The sequence below is a fragment of the Falco peregrinus genome, chromosome 7, assembly GCF_023634155.1.
Source record: "Falco peregrinus isolate bFalPer1 chromosome 7, bFalPer1.pri, whole genome shotgun sequence".
NCBI lineage: Eukaryota > Metazoa > Chordata > Aves > Falconiformes > Falconidae > Falco > Falco peregrinus.
In genome coordinates, this window is record NC_073727.1 from 36,699,166 (window position 1) to 36,722,750 (window position 23,585).

The window sequence follows — 23,585 nt, forward strand, 5'->3', positions numbered from 1 at the left end:
TAATCTGTTATGTACCTATTGTATAAATAAGAAGTCTTTGGGACTGCTGCTGTTCTCAAAAGTATTAAGCAGCTTTACATTTTAACAAACCAAAATGAAAAATGCGAAGGAAAAAAAACTCTTGGACTTTGTAAAATTCTGCCATTTTGAACGGCCAGGATGTTTGGGCATATTAAATGGGTGGTTGACCTCAGTGGTGACAACATTAAAAAGCTCTTGCCAATTTCTCTGGAGGTGTGAGTAGTTACTGCTACTGTAAGGAACAGGCAGATGGATGTAAGTGCCAAGTGCAGTAGCACACAACTAATTGGAACTGCAGTATAGGGAACATTTAATTTGATTATCCTTTTCTTTGGTTAATAAGTGGATCTAAAATTCTGTATGTCAGGAATGTTCTGGAGAGAAAGACCCTGAGGGTTTGTACATAATCTCCTCAGAAATATCTTAGTATGTCTTAGTATGGTGTAGGGCCCAGAAAAAAATGGGGCAATGAGCTGTGTAGTGTAGATATAGCCGGTTTTCTGTAGACGGAGGTAGCCCTGAGCAGTGCAGGTGCTAGGCAATCTGCAGGCTCCCATTTTTAATTCTCAGTATAGGTGTACCTGTTGAGTCCATTCTCAGTAGATGTAAAGACAATGCATCTAAAGAGTGTGCAACTGAGAGAAGTAGGAATAGGCAAAAAGCAGGTTTGATGGTCTATTGAGAATGCTCCAAGTATCCTGTCCTCACAGTACCTCCTGTTGCTGCACACTATGTGTGTTCCCACTCCTAAGTTTGAGGGTTACTGCACAGTTGTATGTCCCCTGTGTCCTTCATTTATGTCTGGATTGCAGCAAGCCTTGAATGGTGTGTGAGAGTTGCTTCTTAATCTTTATTACCATATACTGTTACAGTTTAAACTTATTCACTCTCCCTAGAAATAAATCCAAATTTTTAATTGAAGTAGTTAGCACTTACTTTACATTCCTGTTTGTGTCCTGCAGGTCATTATAGCATTACAGAGAGTGGACAACATAGTAGGAATGCTGATGGATGGTCTCAAGCAAATGAACTTGCATAAATGCCTGAACATTATTTTTATATCAGATCATGGTAAACTTGATTTTATAAAGTATAACAGCATTTTGAAGAGCTATTTTCATACAGTAATATTCTGATTTTTTACTTGCATGTTTCTACAAAGTTAACAAAGCAGCTAATACCTAGAATTTATATTTTGTATTATCAAGATGGTGTAAGATCTAAGCAGTGTAGGTGAGAATCAGACTTGGGGGGTGGGGGGGGAGAAGTGGAGAAATAAGGGGAGATTAAATGATTTTCATATTTTATTTCTAATTCCTTTTGTGATCATTACCAGCTGATAACAGAAATAAAATGTGAACTGGTAAAAATAGATTTCACTTTATTCTGTCTTTTAACTACACTGCACAGCAATTGTTTGCAAATGGCTGAAGTGAAAATATAAGCCATAGCTTCCTTTGAGTTATCAGTTCCCTTATCCATTATTAGGGGGTTGTTAACATGAAACTTTGATTTATTCCTGTAATAGCTTTTCTTTATTTCTGGAGTTAATTTTTTGTAAAAAGTTATGTATTTTACCAATAATCTATTTCTGCTGCTTCTCCTGACAAAAAAAATATAAGCACACTTCCATGCAGCACAAAATTGACTAGTAGAATTCATTGTCAGTGGGAATGATCCAAGACAAGCATCTATACAGCTTTAAAAAATATTTATGGAATTAATTGAGGATAAACCTCTCAAGAATTATTAAGAGTTCAAATGCATGTACTTCTATGTACTTCTGCAAACTGATAAGTAACATTTATAGGAGGAAGATCAGTCCATAATTGCTGGGCTTATCGAGTATTTCTCTAGACATGTTATGAACACTAGTTCAATAGGATATTGGTAGGATATTGGACTAAATCAATATCTGGTCTAAGCATTGCTACTGTTCTTAGGCTTATAAGATTTCTTCCCTTCAGAGAAAAAAAGATGTCTATTTATTCAATTGGAGTGTCTTTCTCAGCTGAGGGAAATGGCTGACACTGTGTATCTATGCAGTTTTTTGTTTCTTCCATACATGTTGTCGTCTCCTTGGTTTAGTTATCTTGGGGATTCTGATAAAAAGATCTGAGAACTTACATTTTTGACTTCTACAACTTCAGTTACATGTCTCCTTAACAAGGCTAATCTACACATTCCCATTTTTTAATTAAAATTTGTTTCCTTTTGCAGGGATGGAAGCAGGGAGCTGCAGAAAAACAGCATATCTCAACAGCTATCTGGACAATGTTCAAGATTTCATAGTAGTACCTGGTCCTGCAGCTCGCCTAAGACCTAATAATGTTCCAGATGAGTATTTCTCTTGTATGTAATTGCTAAACTAATTTTTATTACTCAGTTACATGCTTTTGTACTTTATGAATACAAACTTAAGATCCATATATTCTATTGGTAAACCAGAGTGAAGGTCAGCTAGGGACAACCTGGATGCTGAAGAAATACTGACTAGTGTACCTGTGGTTTTAAAGACCATTTAACTTTAAGGCCTGAAAGCATATCTGAATCCTACAGATTGCTGTTGTGGGCTGCCTCAGAGTGACTAACTGCAGATGCTCTTGCCTTGTGAAAGTAAGTCCTTTGATTCAGGTATTTGGTGCTCAAGACAGACCCAAAATCATCCTCCTCTCACATCTCCACTCATTTCCTGATTTACCAGTTTGTGTATAAATTTGCTATATTTCTGTCTTAAATGTTAGACTGTTACTGTATTTAAATATTATTTTAGAAATATTATATTCTTATTTATTGAAAAATGGCTTAATGGCTTGAAGCAGTTGAGTAAACTGCAAAGTTAATAAACAAGTAAAAATCCATGCTTACAAATTTTCTAGTTTGATGCATTATGCAGTCACATTTTAGGTGAACACTGTCTGCTGTTTTTGTTACTACTTAATGTTGAATGCAGGCATTTCCTTCATATTTCATAGTTTTGGGGTTTTTTTTCTATCTAGATTATTGTTCTCCATGCCCTTAAAAGCTTGTAGGCCTTGACCCCAATGACTTTAAGTCCTGTTTACTTCATTGCTCGATGCTAATTTAAACTCTTTTTAAATGCTTCCTTTGAGAACATGGAGTCAACTGCAGTTCCAGGTTCTCCCTGGAGAAACAAATTCAGGAAGAAGAAAAGCAGAGTATCCCCTGCTTTTGACGCATGCACAGTTTTCATGAAGTAGCATTGTTGTCTCTGTAGCACTGCATATATCTATGCAGGAATTATTAATGGTTCCCTTGCCACTGTAATCATTATGTGTTTTAGTCAAGCACTGGATATCAAGACTCAGGACAAAGTAACTGTGTGAAATGTAATGGGCCTGCGTTACACAAAATGTCAAACTAAATGATGTAATGGTCCGTTTTGGCTTGAGTCTAAGCATCTGAATCTTAGCCAGCTTGCACTTGGCTATCTTTCTAAGGATGCTTGCCAGATAAAACTGCTGTCCTGACAGTTGGTTTTGTTTCTTTTTCCTTAGAAGTGTATTAGCAAGCAGGAGAATTCCAGCTTGATTAGTACAGCATTTAGTTGCCTCTTTTGTGAAAACTTATTTCTCAGATTGTTTTTCAAACTGTGGTTAATACAGCTTAAAATTTTTAAGCTGTAAATAAGTAAAGGAAGGAGAGACTGTGAACTAAAATTTAATAAAAGCAATAGCTTGACAGCTTAGTGATTGCTTTACTTCATATGGTCTTCATTCTGGAAAAATAATTGATGTCCAGAGTTTTTTTGAAAATAAGCTGATTATATTGTGTGATGGGAGTGCTTTAATTTTAAATCTGATTTTTTTAACTTAGGTGACTAATTCTTACATATGATTCTTCCAGTTAATTATGAAGGCGTTGTCAGAAACCTCACAGTAAGTGTTGTTGTATCTGTTCTAGTTTAATTTCTACTGACACTTACAGGTATTTTATAGCATCAGCTGTTTGTTGGGCTTACTTACGTAGCATCTGGACTTTGAATCAGTGGCCTTCCGTTTGCTAGACAGGTAACAACAACAAAAGTAGTTCTGCACAGGGGAAGGGAAGGTCAAAGTTGAGTATGGTGTCATATGGCTGTGGTTGTGCATTAACTAAGTGTTTGTGTTCATTTCTTTTCACTACCTATATTATGTTGCTCTTCGAAACGGGGAACATGTGTATCTGGATCGTACTGGCTGAGGGCCAAGTCAGTGTAAAGCTCAGCGCCATTTCCTGGACAAGCATAAGATCTTCTTGCTCACACCTTTTTGACAAACAGCTTTGAGAGAGGATATTGATTTTATATTTTTTTGTCAGTTCCAGCTTAAGGAATTTGCTTTTCTGCTCTGTACATGGCTTCTGTTCTCATCCCTGCACCACAATCTGTTTGCCCCTCAGTTGTGCAGACACTACTGTTGGTGAGAGCTATGCTGTTTGTCTGGATGACTTCACTATTCAAAATATTACAGTAGAGGGTTTTTTACTTAGTTTAATTTTTTTGGTGGTTTGATTTTTATTTTTTTTTTTGCATTATTTTAAAATCATTTATGGACCTGAGTTGGTGAAAAATTTGTTTGTCTTTGAGTGACTACTCTAAAAACCCTTTGAATGTCTGTTACTTTCCATATTACATAGCTGTAGAATTATTACACTGGGTAGCCTCCTACCACTTGTGAAAGTGTCATGATGTTCATGCGTCATGATGTTCATGTGTCGGTGTAATTATTTACTAATTCTAAGGAGTACTGGGGTTTTTTTGTACAATTGTAGGCTGTAAGAAAAAGTTAGTCATGTCCGTGATTCAATATAAATACTCTTAATAACTATTGAACAGAAAACCAGTCATATTTTTTTACTTAAATAGTTACTAATGTTTACATCCTAGGTCATATGATTCCAAACCTGATGGAGTTCCATTGTCCTTAGTGGAAGTTGTTGCAGACCCTTTGCAATTGAGATGCTTTATAGGAAATGTGCATGACATGAGCAAAATTTTGGTGAAATTTACATTTTATATTTAAACATTTCAGTGCATAGAACCACATCAGCCTTTCAAAGCTTATATGAAACAGCTGCTACCCAAGCGTTTCCATTATTCCTATAATGACCGGATTGAACCATTGCACTTCTATTTAGACTCCCAATGGCAGCTTGCTAGGTAAGTTAAATTTTTCAGTACTTGATTATACAGAAAAAACAATTTCTTGTTTTCTCATAACTTTTCTCTTCAAGATGCTTAGAGTTCAATGACAGCTATTGGAGTGTGGTATTCCAGCTTGTCATAGCAAAGAGATGCATGCTTTTCTCTGCAGCTCTTGCTGGCCTGAGGAGTCTCCTCAGACTTCACATGCATAACTACTTGGCTGAACCAGTCTCAGGGGTGATCCACTGGCATACATTGAACTTACTGAGCTCACTGTTGTTAATGACCTTACATGTTCTGACCAATGAATTTAAAACTCCCAGAATAATGGTATCTGCTATAATAATATAATTTTTAACACCTCTGTTGTATGCCAGGGCTTTCATCATGAAAGTTTCTCGCTCCACATGTTCAATAAGTTCTGTTGTGTAACACCAGTAACATATGCAAATCAGGTTTGGGTTACTAGAACTGTACAGATTCAAATAATATGCATGGACCTGGCATATGTTGGAGATTTGTTTTTATTACTTTAAGATGCCCAGCTGAATGCTTTAATGCTTTAAATTAGAATTATTTTTTTTAATAATAAAAAAAAGGATGTAAAGTACTGTAAAAGTCTATTACCCAAATGACAGCAATGTGAAAAATCTGTTATTCTGAGAACAAACATCTGGTTCATGTGTCATCTGATATTTGACTTTAAATTACTCTAGATACTTGAGAATTCCAAAGGGATAACATTTGCAGAGAAAACTATCGTTCTGATTTTAAAGGCGTTCTCTTCCAGAGCTTAAAGACCTTCTAGTCCCTGCAGACAAGCCTCTAATAATACTCTAACAAATGAACAATACGTCACTACCTGTTTCTTATGCTGACATGATTTGTAAAATGTGAGTTATATAAACTTTGCATTTTTAATAGGAAACCTCTTGAGATTAAAAGTTGCACAGGTGGGTTCCATGGCTCAGACAATCGCTTCACCAGTATGCAGGTGAGACTTAAACATATGTTAGGTCTTATTTTTATCTCCTTCTGTTTCTGAATGTTGTCTTTGCTGGGTGCTGATTTTTATTTTATTTTAAGACCTGTGACATTATTCCATCGGCAATTAAGGAAATCAAGTATTTGTAGGATTGCTATTGTGATGTGCTGGGTAACCCACACAGGGTGGGATTCCGTTGTTGTAAGAGTTGGGCAAAAGTACTACAGGACTTGCCCTAAAGATTTCACTGTGCTGGTAAGACTATAATGTGCCAAGTTCTTTAGTTGTAACATTAAAAGCAGGAAAAGAGGAAACATCAAATCCTCTAATACAGTCACTATAGGTATTAAGAGCATTCAGATTGGGAGGGACTTCAGGAGGTCTCTAGTCCCACCTCCAACTCAAAACTGTCAGCTATGTGACCAGACCATGTTACTTAGGGCTTTATGCAGTTACATCTTTGAAACTGCTAAGGTCAGAGGCTCCACAGCTTCTAACCAACTGATTCTACTACCTGACTGTCCTGTTGGTATAAATGTGTTTAGTTATAGCCAGCCAGAGCCTTTCTTGTTTCAGTTTCTGCTGTCGATTCAGTGTTTCTCTCTGCCTCCTGCTATGTAGTACTGAAGAGCATGGCTCTATCTCCTTGATGACTTTTTTAGGTACTAGGGGACTGCAGTTTGATCCACCTGAAGTAGTCTCTTCTCCATGCTGAGCAAGCCTTGTTCCTCTTCATGGGGCAAGAGCATCCGCCCACAAACACCTTGGGGGCCCTCCACTGAATTTGTGATGATTGTTTACTGGTGTCTCCAATTTATGTTGGAGGTGCTACAGTATCCTGATGTGGCCTAAAGAAATGCTGAGTAGAGAGGGATAATCCCTTCCCTCAATTTGCTCCTTGAGCTTCTGTTTATACAGCATGGGATGCTGTTGGCCGCCTTTGCTGCCAGGGTGTGCTGCTGGCTCATGTTTGGCTTGCTGTCCACTGTGTCACCCAGGCTCTTACAAGCAAAGCTGTTCCCTTGCCAGCCAGGTCTGTAAGGCTAATCTGTTTTTTTTTCTTGTTTTTCTGGGTTGCCTAAGAACAGAAGTAATGCTTAAACTGCAATAAAGAAATACTGATTTGATTCTTGTGAAGCTTTTTTTAAAAAGAACATGAGTTCAACAATTTTCCCTGGAAGTCTGTGGAGTTTCCACCACAGGAATTGCCAGTGACTTGTCAGACAAATATCTGTTAGAAATAACAATTACTTTTGATTCTGTCTTTTCTGAAAGTTGACTAAATGATCTTCCCAACTCTGTAATTTTATAGTGTCATGATTAGAATATGTATATGTTGAGGTAGTCTGTTCACAAGAAAGCATGTTAGTCATGTTCAAAATAAGAGTCCCAAAATTCTTCTCTTTAATGAGAAATGGGAAGAGGTCTTAGGGAAATGTGGAATCATATCCTTAGTCAGCCCCATCTAACTTGAGGAATTCACTTAACCTATCCTTGTGCTTGAATTTCTGCTATTAATAAAATGAAAGGTAATACTTTTCATTTCAAAAGGCTATTTTCAGGATAAAATTCACTAACAGTCATTAGGTGCTTGGTACTATTACAGTGAATTTGTGTAAACACATTTGTAGAGAGAGACTCTTGTATTAAAAAAGTTACTGAAAACAAGCTTTATGAAAAGACCTACATAGTGTTAAGCATAGATTTCTCTTAAAAGTCTTATTTTCATGTTTTGTAGAATTATGTAGTGTTGGCATCAAACTGTTTATTAAAAAACTGTCAGCCAAAACCTGTGATAATTTTCATTGGTTTACCCTTCCAGGCCTACTTTTCTTCCCCGATTTGACAATGGGAAACCTGTGGATAGGGTAACTGGTAATGGGTTACAACCAGCAAGGCCACATGATGCCAAATGCCAGTTTAGTATATTCTCTCTCTGCTACAGTTTGACTTTAAATTTTTTTTTAGTAGGCTGACTGTATTCAAACTTTGTGCCAGACTTGAGATAGTCAGTTCATAGCATCCTTAGTTGGTCTTAAAACAGATATAATTTAACTTTTTGTGACTAATGTTAGAGCAGTCTAAATTTCATCCTCTGTAGTTACCTCATTCAACAGAGGAGGTGGCATGTTCTTGCCTCATCTGGTTCAAATTAGGCATGTTGAGGAAATCATTAGCCTACAGATTTTAGTATCAACAGTTATGGAATGACAGCCTGCCTCATACTTTAATCTTAGAGAAAGAAGTTGGAGTTGAGTTTTTACCCTCTGTTTTTGCCACACAGCTATGAAATCTGAGAATTGCATTGTTTGCAAAGAGCTTTGAGATCAGGAAGATGCTATCCAGCACTCGCTCAGTATCTTGATACCACAGATGGGTGCAATCTTTTTCACTTACTTTAAAAATAAGCTGAATATCTCACAATAAGTTTAAAAAAAATCTTTTTGGTAGCAGTTGCTTTTAAGCATTTGCTTCCCTTGCCTCCCTGTTCTTACTCGTGCAGCCAACCCTGCTCTATGCTAGTGTAAGCTCTGCATGACTGCAGCATTAAGTAGGTCGGGGAACTGAACCAGAAGGAAAAGAGCCAACAGGAAAAAAAGAAAATTTTTTCAAGTTGGCTGCATTCCTGGATCAGGTTCACTGTATGGCTACACAATAGCTTGTGCCAGTACAGCTCAGGAAGTGGTGCAAGAAGAAAGAACAGCTGCAAACCAGGCACAGACGCTTAGCATCTTGCCATTGCTTAAGCCATTTAAAACATTACTAACAACAGATGTTTTTATAGCCTGAAGTTAAAAGCTTCTAAATTGGTTACAGGGCATGAAATTTGATGGTTACTTTGGCTCAACATTTCCATTAAATCTCTTAAAGCCTTTAAGAAAATGAATTTAACTTCTTCAAAGGCAGAAAAGAGCAAGGGACTTCATAAATAGCTGAAGGCAACTTTTTGAAGGCAACAATGAGACAAATTGGGTTTTCTAATACTCATTCACTGCTTAAAGTTATTCTTATACATCTCCTTTTTTTTTAGGGAAAAACATGCTTTTGACTTGATCCAAACTATGTTGATGAAGTAAAGGTTAAGTTCTTCATATACAGAGGGTATTTTCTTTCAGGATATTTTCCATTTTAACTTACCTTAAAGAGGATTCCACTTTATTTTTTCTCTGTAAATCCTAGGCTATCTTTATTGGGTTTGGACCAGGATTCAAGTTTCGTACTCAAGTTGACCCATTTGAAAACATTGAAGTCTATAATTTAATGTGTGGTAAGTACAATTGAGGGGGGGTCATCTGTGTTCAATAAAATATAATGTCTTATGGGCATTGTAAGTCTTCTAATAACAGATTTTTAAGTGTCCTTAGAAATTTGTCCTTAAGGCTTGCTGCTGATAGTCACAAATAAAAGGCTGTTTGCCTTTCTCAGAAAGGTCCGGCTTCTAAATGCATAACAGCTGTTTAGGATCTACTGGTCAGGCCACCTTGTATCTCTCCTCTCTACTGGTCACTTAGTGTGTTCCTTTGGCTGCTCCAGAGCTGGTGCTTTGACTCACCTACTAAAAGCAACTACCTGACAATCTCTTTACTGTTGAGAAGAGGGGATATTTCTCTTCTATCTAACTAGAAGCTTTATCAGATCAGTTGCTCAGGTGACCTTATCCAGGCAGAACTGTATATAAACAAGCATTATAATGGTATGGGTGCAGGTGCCAGGCAGCACGTTTCCAGAAAGCCTTAATCAGTCAGCCCCTCTGCTTTCTATGTACTTGAACAATTCCTTGTATTTTGTCATGTGCTTTCTTATTTGTTGTTTTCCTTTACCATATTTTTGATTTTAGTTACTAAATATAAATAGGTTTTTAGTTCAGATAAAATTTAGACTACTTTTATCTTTTACTTGATTCATGTAATACAGTTCCTCCCAAATTCATCATTGCATGTGTCACTTGTTCAACTTATGTATTATATCTTTTAATGCTAGATTGGGATGTTTCCTTGTCCATTGTCATTGTCTAATGCAACAGGTGTTCCAAATACGCTTTTTTTGTTTTTTCAATGGACTGCAACAGTCTTGTGAGTCTGTAGTCCTGTTGCTTTGGAGTCTTGCTCTAGACCTGGTTGTATCTGCAATAGTCAGAATTCCCATTTCTCACACCTCCTATGGTGTCACTCTTGAATTCATGATTGATTTCTGTTCTGTGCAGTCTGCTTCTGCATCTGAGGATCACAGACAGCCCACTCCATAGGTATTCTTAGCTTTATTTTCTGACATAGTACAGTACACTGCACCAGAGAAGTGGTGTTTCTTTCTGGAAAATTAAATGCCTTGTGGCCCCTTCCCCCACCCCCCTCCATTTCAAACACAATGTTACTGTGTCTCCTTTTTCCTTTGTCCTTTTTTTCATTCTGTATTTCATGGTTTCTCCAGAAGTCTGTCAGTAGTTCTACTGCTTTCTATTCATTTATTCCCCTTGAGGTCTTCACCTGTTTTCCATTATTTCCTGCCTATTTCTCTCTTGCCAGGACCTATACTTGCTCGAACATCTGCATCTGTGAGAGACAAAGTATTACCAAAGGGTTTGATCCAGAAAACACTTAACAGGAGCACAGCACACGCTCGAAATCAGTGGTGATATTCAGGTATACCACATTTAAACCATGTGTTTAAATTTGCTGGAACAGGAAAGAGGTCGTTGTCAGGAAGCGTGGCTCTCAGCCTTTTGTACTTTGCTGTCTTATGTCATGTGTGATCTTGAACCACCTTCTTGCAATCCCCTGATCTGTTCTGTGTACACTGCATGGGAGAGGTAGTCCTTACTGGCGTCTCAGTAAAGCAAGTTCAGTGACAGATCAGACATTTTAAGTGCAGTCATTGGGGTCTATATTTCCTCCATCCTGTGTAGAAAGAATTAAAAGAATAGGATGTGCAAAAGCCAGCACACTAACTTTCAGATAGAAAATGATGTGAGGTGATTTACTCACCTTTTTTCTTACCCAGGGCTAAGTGCCATCTGGACTGCAGAAAGGCATCTTCTTTCACTTGTTTGGGGCTCTAGTGTTTCTCTCAGAGGTGCCTGACTGCACCTTCTTGCAAAGTGCAGCCAGAGAAGAGATACTGTCTCCTGTTTGTCCAACATCTCAGCGCTTAAAGCGTAAGCACCGGATATGTATCACTAACTGCCTTGTCTGAATAGGGGGATTTCAACTCATGTTCTCCAAGGTGTTAAAATTACCAGGTTTTCTGGGGCACTGTGAAATCCTGGATGCTCCACTTCAAGTAATTGTAACATAACAATGTAATTTGTCTGTTGAAGTGGGGATCAGAGTTCTGGGACTGGTTGTGATTTGCTTTATCACTGCTTTGTGTGAAGTATTCATTGAAACTGGGACTCCTAGGATTGGAAAAGTTGTTTTATTCTTTCCAAACCAAAACAGCTTCATCTGGAGGGAATTCCATTAACATATCTGAGTGGCACGGTACAGGGAGAATTGTGTTCGGTTCCCCACATAGGAAGGGAAGTTCAGCTCTAATTCTTGTGCTCTAGGTGAGTGATCTAGACACCAAGCATTTGGAGACACGTGTCTCATCACCTGTTATGTTTTGAAAACGCCTGATTTCATAGATTCAGTATGAGTTAAGCGGAAGAACAATAGATCTGAGTGCTAGTGAGGATTAAGCATGACACAGGTCTTGATCTATTCAGTATTTTGAAGGTGTCTGAAGTGTCTCTGAGCATTACTGGTAAGCAGCTTTTAGTTGTTTAAATTACTTTAATGGCAGAGATGGTTTTGTGATTAGATTACTTTGAGATTTTTGAAGCTTAACATTTTAGACCTAAGTGACAAGCAGAAAGAAACCATGTTCTGTCTAGGTTCTTCTGTGGCTTTACCCTTTAGTGATGCTTATTAGCTGAAGCTTATGCATTTAATTTCCAGGTAATAAAAAAAACCCAAACCAACAAAAAGACCCCAAACTTATTCTCACAAAGCTTCAATGTTAGGTGGCAACTAGCTTCATGTGTTTGAGATTTGCCATTCTGTTCCCCACTGCAAGTTTGGATGCTGCAAGTTCACTTCTCATTTAATTTGTTATTTTTTTTGTGTGTGTGCTGTTCTGTCCCTCTTTACAAGCAGACTAATACCATCCTGAGCCCTAGCTAAGAACATGTATGCTCCCTTTTAAAAGGGTTATATTGCTTTCCCTTTTCGGTGTTATGAGCAGCAAGCAGTGCAGCTTTATTGACTCACCCATACTTGTAACTGCAATACAAGCAGCAGTGCTCCTGTTAATATCACATGAATTCTTTCATAGATTTGCTTGATTTGAAACCAGCCCCAAACAATGGAACCCATGGACGCCTAAACCATCTTTTAAGGAACCCTGTTTACACCCCCCACCATCCCAAAGAAACAAGCCATCCTTCCGATTGCTCTGTGGTGGGACAAAGAGCCTTTTCAGTGAGCCTTGGCTGCTCCTGCAGGACAGAGGTAAGTACTGGAACAGTTAAAGCTGTGGAGGCAGACATCTGTGTTGTATTTAAAGAATGAAACTCTGGCTTTTCCAGTGTTTTCCTACTAGTTTTGCAGTCCCCTACTACTGGTTTCAAAATCAAATCTCACCTGGAGTTAGCAGTTACTAGCCTGTGTTAATATATTCATTTTGCAGTTTTCTTATGTTAAGTCATATTCAGCTCTGAAAAACCTAGAAAATGCCAGAGAAGCAAGCTTTGATGGGGAAAGCTTTCAGTTCTTGCTTGCTTCACTTAATTATGTTGAATTTTCCGTTCTGTGAATGTTGTGTTTTGGGCTGTGGTTTTCAAGGCTGTAGATCTGTTTGTGGTAAAAACTATTTGTTTCTGAAAATTCTGTGGCCCTACTCAGTAGATATTAGTGAGTTCTGTATAGGGATAACTTGCAAGGCAGATGTTACATTTGGTGTTTTAAATGTAGTAGTGGCTCATAGTATGCTTTGTAGAACACAATAGAATCTCATTGATTTTGCTTTATAATTGTAGGGTTTGCCAATAAGGGATTTCCATCAGCGTTTAAATCTCACTGAAACAGAAGGTAAGAACTTTTGATAGTAATATAGAAGGGTAACAAAAATTATTAAAAAAGTAAAATGTTCTATATTTAACCTTCTGAATAACTCAAGTACATGAGGTAAATATTCTTTGAAATACTTGCTGGGACTACAGTTCTGAGTTTTTCAAATACAGTCCTATGGAACAACTTGTTCTGAAATAAATGTCTACCCTTATGCATGTGTCTTTATGGCACATGTATTATGTGATACTTCTGACTTTTCTAGCACTGAAGTAATGACCATTCTAGAATGGGAAGCAAAAGCATGGTATGGGAAAGTACCTGATAAGAAATCCCTGGAAATACCAGCATCACAATGGCAAAATACTTTTAATGAAGCGTAAGGTGTATTCTACACGGTCTTAAGATGTTGCCTTTTTTACCTATGCTTTATTTCCATTCTTTGGATGTTTACACGCCATGTTTGAGCTGCAGTTTGCAAGGCTATAGATGTGCTGATGATTTGTAAAACAAAATTAACTATTTTGAGCATGAAGCAAGTAGGACAGTAAGTAAATAATGAAAACCGTAAGTCAAAATGAAATGTAACCCTTGGTGCTAATACTTTCAAAGATGAAATCAAGATGATAGGCTATCAAAGAAATAGGTTGATAAAGACTTTGCCTCATGTATGTTCATGAAAACTTGTTTCTTATGCAAATAAACTGTATCTGGCAATACTCCACTGTAGCTCACTATTAGGATCTGGACTTAAATGCCAATTACAGGCAGGAACCAGTATTTGCTGCTTATTCAGAGCTAATTTAATGCTTATGTTAATTTGTATAGTTTGTTCTGGCACAAAAAGCAGATAGAAGTTTCTTGATTCTTTTCCGCTAGCAACCAGGGCATCTTTTTAAAATGTGTCCCAGAACCCTTTTAAAATAACTCTATCACTATTGTAACATTTATGAAACAAAATTAAATCCAGTTAGTATGATACGGTGTGCTTTCCCCTAAGTGTGCAAGTGGTTGCATAGAAACAGACTCTGCTAATTTGTAAGTGGATGCCTGAATGCCTTGCTGAACTGGGCTTTAAAGAAATATTGCAAGGCCAGCTGCATAACCTGTCTCAGTTCCGTTTTGTAGGAGTAGGAGCCTAAGGCTCTAAACCTATCTTTTTGCCACTGCAGGATTTTGCTTGGATTATCAGTGAGAGCTGGCTTAGCACTGGTCTTAATAGCAGTAATTTCCTTGTAAATTTTATTAATTAAGCACTTATTACTTAGATACAAAAAGTATTATCACTCATTACAGAATTCTAGTAACCAGCCCAGATGCTCCTTATGACTCTTCAGGCTTTATTAGTTACCTCAGTTTTCATATTCTCTCATTGATTGTCCTAAGTTCATAGCCTATAAGAACAACAAAATCTTAACTGCATTTTTAGCTTTATGGAAAAAAGAATGGTTTGCCTTTTCCCTCATGGGTGGAGAAATAAACATCACAATCTTGTCTTTTGTGTGTGTGTTGTAGAATTACTGTGGAAAATAACTGCAGCATTCATTCATTGCTCACATTCTTTCCCCATATAAAACAGTTACTTTGAAATCATGTTTCTGCATAATTTGTGGATGGTTTTGACATCCTTAATGGAAAATATACTGATGTCATCTTTATAATTCCAGTCATATAATGGTTGAAAATGCTTGCATTTTCAAAGGCAAAGTAATATTTTTATTTTAAAATATTTCAATGATGTGCTAGTTTTCCTCGATTTTTATTTTGCATCAGAGAACTCAAAATGTGAAAATCTTATTTTTCTTTTTTTCCAGTTTGGCAAAAATTTAAATATTCAAAGTTTTGATGAAATTCAAGTTTACCTTAGGAGTTAAACCCTGAAACTTTCTACGGACATTTGACTGCGCAAATGATGGCAAAACATGTTTTGTTACTTTGTTTTGATAATTTTTGTTCTTTAAGGTAGTTGTCTCTACAGTAATTCTGTTGCTAATTCTGCTTTGCTTTTCACACTTTGCTGATCCCCCGTGGGTTCTTCCTGATACAGTTTTAAAGGAAAGCCTTCACTCTTCCATTGGATATACTAGTTGGCCAATAAACAGGCAATGCCTTTGGCAAAGGTCTGCAAAAAACCTTTGCAGTATCATGTATTAAAGGTTTGGAGATACCTTTCTCCGTATACAAAGTTTCTAAGGAGATGTGGTCCCATGAGAGAGAGGGAGGATGAAGATTTTATGACTATCGCACTATTACAAAGCAAGTCTTGGCAGGTCTGAGAATCCAATCAGTACTTCACTGGATTATGTATTTAGATCTCTCTCTCTTTTAAATGTCACTTTTACATATGACTTTGGTTTCTACTAAAATAGTCCCCTCAGCAGACTTCAAATTGCCACAGTTGGTTACTGTCCCATCTAAATATTATGTGGAAGCAGATCCCACATTGTGTTTAAACTGAAATACAAAGTGAACAAAGACTTTAACTTTGCAGCTTTAATCCATCTCCTGTTTTGAAGTGTAAATTTTTTTGTTTTAAATATAAACTTAATTTGTACAGTATAAGCTTTATATTGCTTTATAGTGGCTTTGCCACCGAATTCATTACCTTAGCATAGAAAATATACCTTTGATACAGAACAAGAAAAACTTTCATTCTTGTTACTGAGTTCTCTGATTGCTTCAATTTCCAATTGCCAATGTTAGGTGTGTAAAAGAGGGAGATACTTAAAAACCAATATTGATTTTAATTGTAACAAGCACTATTTCTGCTGCAGTTAAGAAAATAGAGAAACTTACCTTGCCCTACGGACGGCCCAGGGTTCTCCAGAAGAGACATAATTACTGCCTCCTCTACCATTACCGCTATGTGAGTGGATACAGCAAAGACTACAGAATGCCTCTCTGGAGTGCATATACTCTTAACAAAGATGTAAGTATATGAAAAAAGGTTAGAAGCAATACTGAAAGGTAAAAAGCTTGAATATCAATTACTCCTGAATGCTTCTGAGATCTGCTTATGATGTTATCTCCCAGGGAACTATATAGAATTACATGAGAAACAGAATTTTGTATGAGCTTTTTTCACTTTCCTATAATAAGAATTGGCTTTGACTTCTTCCTGTTTCTCTGAGAGAGCTGCAGTTTTGCCTCCAAAGCAAGCAGATCCACCAAGGGGTGAGGAGCCTGTTGCCATTGATACAGAGACCCTATGAGTCTGCACTGGCTTACTGCTTGGCAGCATAGGTCTGCTATAGCAGTCTTCTGGTGCTGTCCTTAGTGTGATCTCAGCAGGGGTTTTGTGGTCTTAAAGCAGTGTTTGTAATGTAGCAGGATCCTTTTGAAAAAATCTATGGACTATCTTGAACAATTCATGCCCTGATCTGATCCTTCTCTCAGAAGATTGTCCTGATTCGGAAACAACAACAACAAAAAAGGCACTTTAAGGATATATCTGGTCTTGGGATAGGGTTCGGGGCAGCAAAGATGCATCTGTTCATGCAGAGCTTTTCAAGTTAGCCTTTCCCATTCAGAGAAAATTTGGAAGCCACATCATCCTTAAAAGGAATTAGGATGGTAGAAGATGTTTTTTAGTTTGATTATCTAAGAATCAGGTTTTAAACAATGACTATTACAATTAAATTTATACTAAACTCTGGCAAGGTTTCCAAGATTTCCTCAAAAATATTTTGAAGTTAGTGGCATGAAGCAACCAGTTACTGTAACAAGGGGCCCAGTGGAGAAAGATGGCTAACACCACACCTGGCTGCCTCTGATTCCTAGCTTGAACGAACAAGTACTTTTACAGTATATCAGGTTATCTTTAATGGGCATATTTAAATTCTCTTGGAATATGTTATTCTCAACTCAATTAAAATGCTGCAGCTCTGTTCACTTTATTTCCAAAACATATGAAATGGATGGGATGGCTTGTTTTCCACTGATAAAAGGAACAATTCTTGCATCTTAGTTAAGTCCCTTCACACCATAAAAAGCAGTTGCAGCTAAATATTTAGAGTTCTGCAGTCCCCCTCACTAAGAGAGTTGTTGTAACTCAAGTATCTTTTACCAGTGATACTTTCTTCTTATTCAATAGGACAAGTGGGTTTCTGCTACAGAAGCTACCTCCAGCTGTTTACACAAGGATGTTCGTATTTCTTTTAATCATAACCAGACATGCTTGTTCTACAGCAATCATCCTCGCCTAACTTATGGATTCCTTTCTCCTCCAAGTATGTGCATAGCCTTCATTGTACAGCATATGTGATTTAAATAACTTGTAGTGTGGTGGGTGTAGTCTTTTATAGATGTTCTTGATAACTAAGAGTATGAAGCAGTAGTTGCTGATTTGTTGCAGTTCAGTTCGGCGTATGAGAAATAAAAACATTTTAGGCACTTCCAGCAGTTAGTGGGGTTGTCCAAGGTCACTTAGTACTCCCCAAAAGCTTTGGAACTTGTAAGGTTTCTAAAGTGGCATCTCATAGAAGAAACTGGAAGGAACATGTAAACCTTGACCCAAATCTGGCAAGTTAGTAAATTGCAAAGTCACTGTGTATGACAGGTGCTAATTGGAACTAGCCAAAGTAAAATTTAGGGATGTTTCATTGTGTAAAAAAGCTGCCTTGACAAGTTTATTTTCTATGTGAAATATACTGTTGTGTGCCATATGTAGTCTTTAGTAAAGCAATTCAGCATTGGTCTGAAGAGCATATCTCAGATTCTCAAACATATTACAAAATATTTAGCTGTTTACAAATGGTTAAATTGTTTGTGAACTGTTGCTGACCTGATTTAGAAGCATTTTAAATTTACTGCATAAAGTACTGGGTAGTAGGTTAGTTAAACATCTGTAACAAGTGCAAAGCTCCAGTAGAGCTCCTATTTTTATACCTAGGTTCTGCAGTGAGAAAAAGTTGGTCTGACATTCATAAAGTGAATTTTATTCCCCTCTCCACAACTCAGAAGCCTGTGCTGATATTTTTAATCTCATGAAAATTTGTCCACTTTTTATCTGACAAGAGCAATTGCTGCTGCTGCTAAGACTATTTATTTGGGATGGATCCAGCATGTACTGAAATTAGCACTTAGACCCACATCAGCTTTGGAAAGTGAAGTTAGGTCAGCTGCACCTTACTACACCAATCCTTAAACTTGCATTTTTGTGCTTCAAGTAACAAATCCAAGTAATGAATTGCTTTTTTGTTTTAGATTTTATGACAGATGCAAAGAAACATCACTATGATGCCTTGCTTACCAGCAACATTGTACCAATGTATCCTGCATTTAAAGGTATTTTATTTGTATGCATGTTTTTGTACACAGCTGAATGTAAGAAAGACTACTGATTTTTTTGTGGGTTGGTTTGTGTTTGTTTGTTTTTTTGCTTGCCTTCAAACCATGCAAATGACCCCTGGTTCAGCTGCTTCCATAAAATGAGACCTCTTCCAACTGTGGGTTTCTTACTTGAGTGAAAAGTTCCTTAAAGTAGGATTATCACCTATGTGGAAAAGGCCCACCATTGTGAGCTTATGATTCCTAATCAACTGGCTCATTACACGGGAGCATAGTAGAAGTGTCTCCATTTAATGTGACATTTTTGTTTACATCTTCCTCCCTACCTAAACAGGGGTTTATATTGAATATTCTCTAGAGAATCCAGATACCACATACAATTATGGGAATTCAATTAATTTCCAGTTTAGGAATGCCTTCTAAACTCAGAAGGGTTTCCAGGCAGGAATCTAGGATCTGAATCACTAAGGAAACGGGAAAATAATCACATCTCCAGTAGAAAAGATCTGAAGACCTGGCCTTTCCTAGGTGAGAGGGAACATGAGATGTTGACTGACTTTAAGCATATTCCTGGTCAAAAAGAAGGCTAACTATGGCTTCCTCTGGACAAAAGATATGTCTTGTTTTGTAATGGAATAGTGGTCAACTCTTAACTGTAACTAAAAATATCATACAGGTAAGATACTTCCCAGATCATAGGTGTGGCTGTACAAGCTAGCCAGGCCAACTTGATAGCGGTGAAGACCCAAGCAGGCATGGTCTTCTCTCACCTTCTGTCCTGTAGCCTCTCCATGATTTGGTTTCCAAGGAAAGAAACCCAAGGCCACAGGGTAGCAGCATCAGTATGCCTCAGTCAGGTTTGTGGTAGGGTGACTGTGAAACCACAATGCCAGGAGATGCTGCAGTGCATGCTGCTGCTCACTTAGATGCAATCTCTTAAACTGTAACACTTGTATAATTTGTTATTTTTCTAGCTTATCATGTCTGTTTATACTCCACTGAAAACTCTGCAGAATTATATTAACAGCTACTACCTTGCACACTGTGTTTCCCACTTCCATTACTGTGTTTCAGTGTTATGGAACTACTTCCATCAATACCTGCTACCTGAATATGTTGCAGCCAGGAGTGGTGTCAATGTAGTCAGTGGTCCTGTGTTTGATTATGATTCTGATGGTCTCTATGATACCCCAGAAAAGGTGAAAAGGTAGGAACCTTTCATATCCTAATTCTTTGTTTCCTTTCTCTATTAGTGGTCAAAAAGTAATTACGATCCCTGTTATCAAGGAAAGCATCTTGTGGAGGTGGGGCCTTGGGAGGCTGCATCAGTTCAAAGAAACAGTCAAATAGCCCTAAACAGATACAGAAGTGTAAAGCTAAGAAATGAGCAACAAGCACAAAGGAAAAATGCGCTCTCAAAATATGTGATCTTAAAACCTGAAAGTGAAGTGTAATGGAAGATGTTGCACGCAGAACAATGTCCACTAGCCTGAAATCTTATGACACTGTCTCTAGGAGTGGACGGGCAGGGGCTTATCCCTGGTGTGGTCAGCACTTCCTAGGCTGGTAGTGTTCCACTACAAAGTTGTGAGTACAAATACACAAGTTGGCAAAACTGGTTCAGGCCAGCAGGCAGATGGTTTTCTGGGCTCAGGCTGAACTCTCCATCTACTTTGGATTCTTACGTGTTTTTATGATAAATCAGTTTGTTGTTATACCTCACCAAACATGTTACTTAGATCAGCCTACAAGCCAAACTTGATTTGCAAAATAGTAATCTGGAGTTTTCCTTCCAGGCCTAAGATTTCTTTGGGCTAAATAGGTGGGTTGCTAAAATTGATATGCCAGAATATAGCAGATTGCTGTCACTTATTCTTTGTGCAAGTATGATTTGGTGGATTTACAGAAACATCCTTTGTGTTTCAGACACCCTGGTAACTCAGAAGTTCCAATTCCAACTCACTTCTTCATTGTGCTGACTAGTTGTAAAAATACTTCTGAAACTCCTCTGGAGTGTGAAGAGTCTCTAGATGCCTTGGCTTTCCTCGTACCTCACAGAGAAGACAACAGTGAAAGCTGTGCAGTAAGTAGTCTGCTCGGTCCCCATAAATACCTGAAGTCAGGCTTGAGCTTGTTTTGCTTGGATGTCAGTGATTAACTAGTTAAGAGACTGTAAAAGCAGTACAGTCCGTCATGGTAGTCTTGAGAGAGAAGACAATATTTTTGTAAACAGAATTATACTGAAGTCTGTATATACGCTCAAATGTTGAAACAGAAGTTCTCTCTTTGAAGAGCAAAACTTTTAACAGCTAGCAAAGTTGAGTCGGAGTACATTGAGACCATCAGTGTGATGTGTACATAGGCTTCTGTAGAGCAAATACCCAGTCAACAGCTGAGAAGGATGAAGGGCTTCTAGGAAAAGATGAGTCACCCACAAAGAAGGGTCAGTGCTAGGCCAAAGGCGGACTCAAAAGGAGACACAGATGTTCCTGAAGAGCATTGGTTGCTTCTAGATCAAGTACCTTGGCCTTGTGATGGGAATGCACATAGCAACACTCCATATAAACAGGAAAAAAACATGGGAATTGTGTAGACCTATCCTGTAGGGTAGGATTACACAAGTCACTGCTCAAGTCAGGCACAGCTTTCAGGACTAGTTTAATCATAGGGGTGGTGGATTAATGCTGAACCTCACCTGCCTTTCCCCATTATCACCAACTTCCACTGGTGCAGCTGCAAGCTCTGTACCCTTGAGGAAGTAACAGCAAGTGCTAAATTCAGGCAAGCTTATAACTATCTGTACTAACTGCTTGTTAGATGTTTGCCAACAGTTACTGCTTTCGATCTTTCTAAAACATTAGAATGTCTTTTGCTAATTGATTAAATGTACGTCAGAAAGAAAAGATGTCTTACAAACCCTTTTTCTTTCTGTCCTAATAGGATGGCAAGTCTGAGTCTATGTGGGTTGAAGAGAGAATGAAGTTTCATACAGCTCGGATCAGAGATGTAGAATTAATTACTGGACTCAGCTTCTATCAAGAAAGAAAACAGCCTGTGTCTGACATTTTACAGTTAAAAACATATTTACCAACTTTTGAAATGGTCTGATTTTTTTCCTATGGAATATTGGTATACATTTCACAACTGATTTGTAAATAGAATGAAAACTTTTTTTAATAAGCTGGAACATTTATTGAGAACTTTTGACCAAAATGCCAGTAGGGAGGAGAGTGGGTGCCATATTTGTATCTCAGGGACTCCTGGTGGACTACGTGTGTAACACAGGATGGCAACTCCTGCCATTTCCACTTGAATGTGGTAGAACCATGTCCATTATTAAATGCTAACAGCATTTGATCATCCTAGTCTGAGACACGAACAAAAATGTTATCTTTTTATATGCACTGGAGAGGGAGAAGCTTATAAAGCATGGGTTATGATCTATATTCTACTTTAAAAATCTAGGTAACTAGCAAATACGGTTCTGGGAAATAACTACATTCTTGGTGACCACTGAAATACAAACAACAGCACCTCTAACTCCACTTTTCCTTGAAGCATGAATTACATTCTGAGCTGTGGGTCTCATAAAATTGTGCAGCATTATGGTGCAAGAAGCTATGCTGAGGTTAGTAAGACTGCTAACTGAAACTTCCCCAAAATGAGCAGGCACCTGGCTAATGCAGCTGTTGGCTGGGCAGCCTTGGCATGTTGCTGCCCTCTGGTGTCTCTGATGCTCCGATACACTGATGGAGGGTGTGGTGCACAGCTTGCTTGTTATGCATCCTCAGAGTGAGCAGGTATATGTAGGATGTGTCAAGTCACCTGCAAATCAGAAGAAATTAATTCAGGAAATCTCTGAGCTCTGAGAAATAATTATCTTGCTTCAAATTAAACTTAGATTTGATAAAAAAAGATTTTGCTTTCCTGAACCAAAGAGGTCTTTCTCAGTTAGGTGCATGATTTTGTCAGCTATGGTTTTGAAATCCCATTTTTGTCAAGAAAATGTAATTTTGCAGTGAGATTGTTGCCTTAGACTGGTAAGATGATCTTCTCTAATGGCACATCTCATTGCTACTGTAAATGCCCACAGGCCTGTCATAGAATGGTTCGGGTTAGAAAGGGACCTTTAAAGATCCTCTAGTTCCAGCCCCCTTTGGTTGTCCATTGGTGGCAAATGACCAGATCCTAGCTGCATTTGTAGCTGTTCTTTGTGCTACATCATCCAAATTTCAGCTCACAGAAGTTACCCATCTGGAATGCAGACACTGCCAGATGCAAATTCTGAAGAAGCATGTAATGAGCTTTCTTGGAAGCTTTCAGGCTACACAAACAGCTGCTACAGGCACTCAGGAGTGTAGGAACTCCCTCCTTTTCCAGTACACATGCTATCATTTTTTTTTAATTCTCCCACTCTCTCTAAAGCTGATGAGCCAAAACTGGCTCTGTTATGTATAAAGTTTGGCATAGTCAATTACACATTTATGTTCTTCTCATTTAAAAAGAAGAAAATACAGCACGCACAAGTATGTTAGAAGAATGAAGAGCCTGTGACTGAGCAGAGAGGCAGTTTACCTTACAGCTTGGTCAGGGGATGTTGGAAGCTGGATTCAAAGCCTGCTTAAGTCAGTGGAAGCTTTTCCATTAACTTCAGTTTGAGTGGTTTGAAATCCTGGGACCATTTTTTTTTTTTTTTTTTCTTCTAACCAGATGTATTCTTGATCTTCTGTTACAAGCATGACTTTTTTTCCTACAGTAGTTTCACTGTGTGAAATTTAAATGTGTTGTAGCAACCTCACATTATGATATGACTGTGACAGCATTATTCAGTGTAACTGCTTTGTACCATTGCCTGTGACCAATAAAAACATTATTAGTAGTGTGCTGTTCATGATCCTTTCTGTACCAAGTGCTACTGGCTAGTTAAACACTAGTGCAGATATAGAGCACAATTTCACATTATTTTTGGGGGGGTGGGGAGAGGCTCGCTTCAATCCCTGCTCTTTAAGTTGAAGATAACATCTCCAATTGGAATGTTGAAGTTGCATTCATAATTGGAAGGGGAAGATACAAAGAAAGATGGTCAAGAGGTTCTTTA

At 37.9% G+C, this 23,585-nt stretch overlaps 1 protein-coding gene across 2 annotated transcripts in view; it reads left to right on the forward strand.

The window, feature by feature from the left end:
- ENPP1 (ectonucleotide pyrophosphatase/phosphodiesterase 1) overlaps positions 1-23,366 on the forward strand; it is a 55,518-nt gene extending 32,152 nt beyond the window's left edge. For both annotated transcript variants that reach the window (XM_055810197.1, XM_055810196.1), the window contains 14 exons: positions 984-1,092; positions 2,242-2,373; positions 3,889-3,920; positions 5,055-5,182; positions 6,092-6,161; positions 9,333-9,420; positions 12,465-12,640; positions 13,168-13,219; positions 15,973-16,127; positions 17,292-17,427; positions 18,404-18,484; positions 19,562-19,694; positions 20,414-20,570; positions 21,428-23,366. In XM_055810197.1, the coding sequence (XP_055666172.1) occupies positions 984-1,092; positions 2,242-2,373; positions 3,889-3,920; positions 5,055-5,182; positions 6,092-6,161; positions 9,333-9,420; positions 12,465-12,640; positions 13,168-13,219; positions 15,973-16,127; positions 17,292-17,427; positions 18,404-18,484; positions 19,562-19,694; positions 20,414-20,570; positions 21,428-21,595 (1,617 nt within the window). In that variant the 3' untranslated portion in view covers positions 21,596-23,366. The remainder of the gene's footprint in view (positions 1-983; positions 1,093-2,241; positions 2,374-3,888; positions 3,921-5,054; positions 5,183-6,091; positions 6,162-9,332; positions 9,421-12,464; positions 12,641-13,167; positions 13,220-15,972; positions 16,128-17,291; positions 17,428-18,403; positions 18,485-19,561; positions 19,695-20,413; positions 20,571-21,427) is intronic.
- The last annotated feature ends 219 nt before the right edge of the window (positions 23,367-23,585 follow it).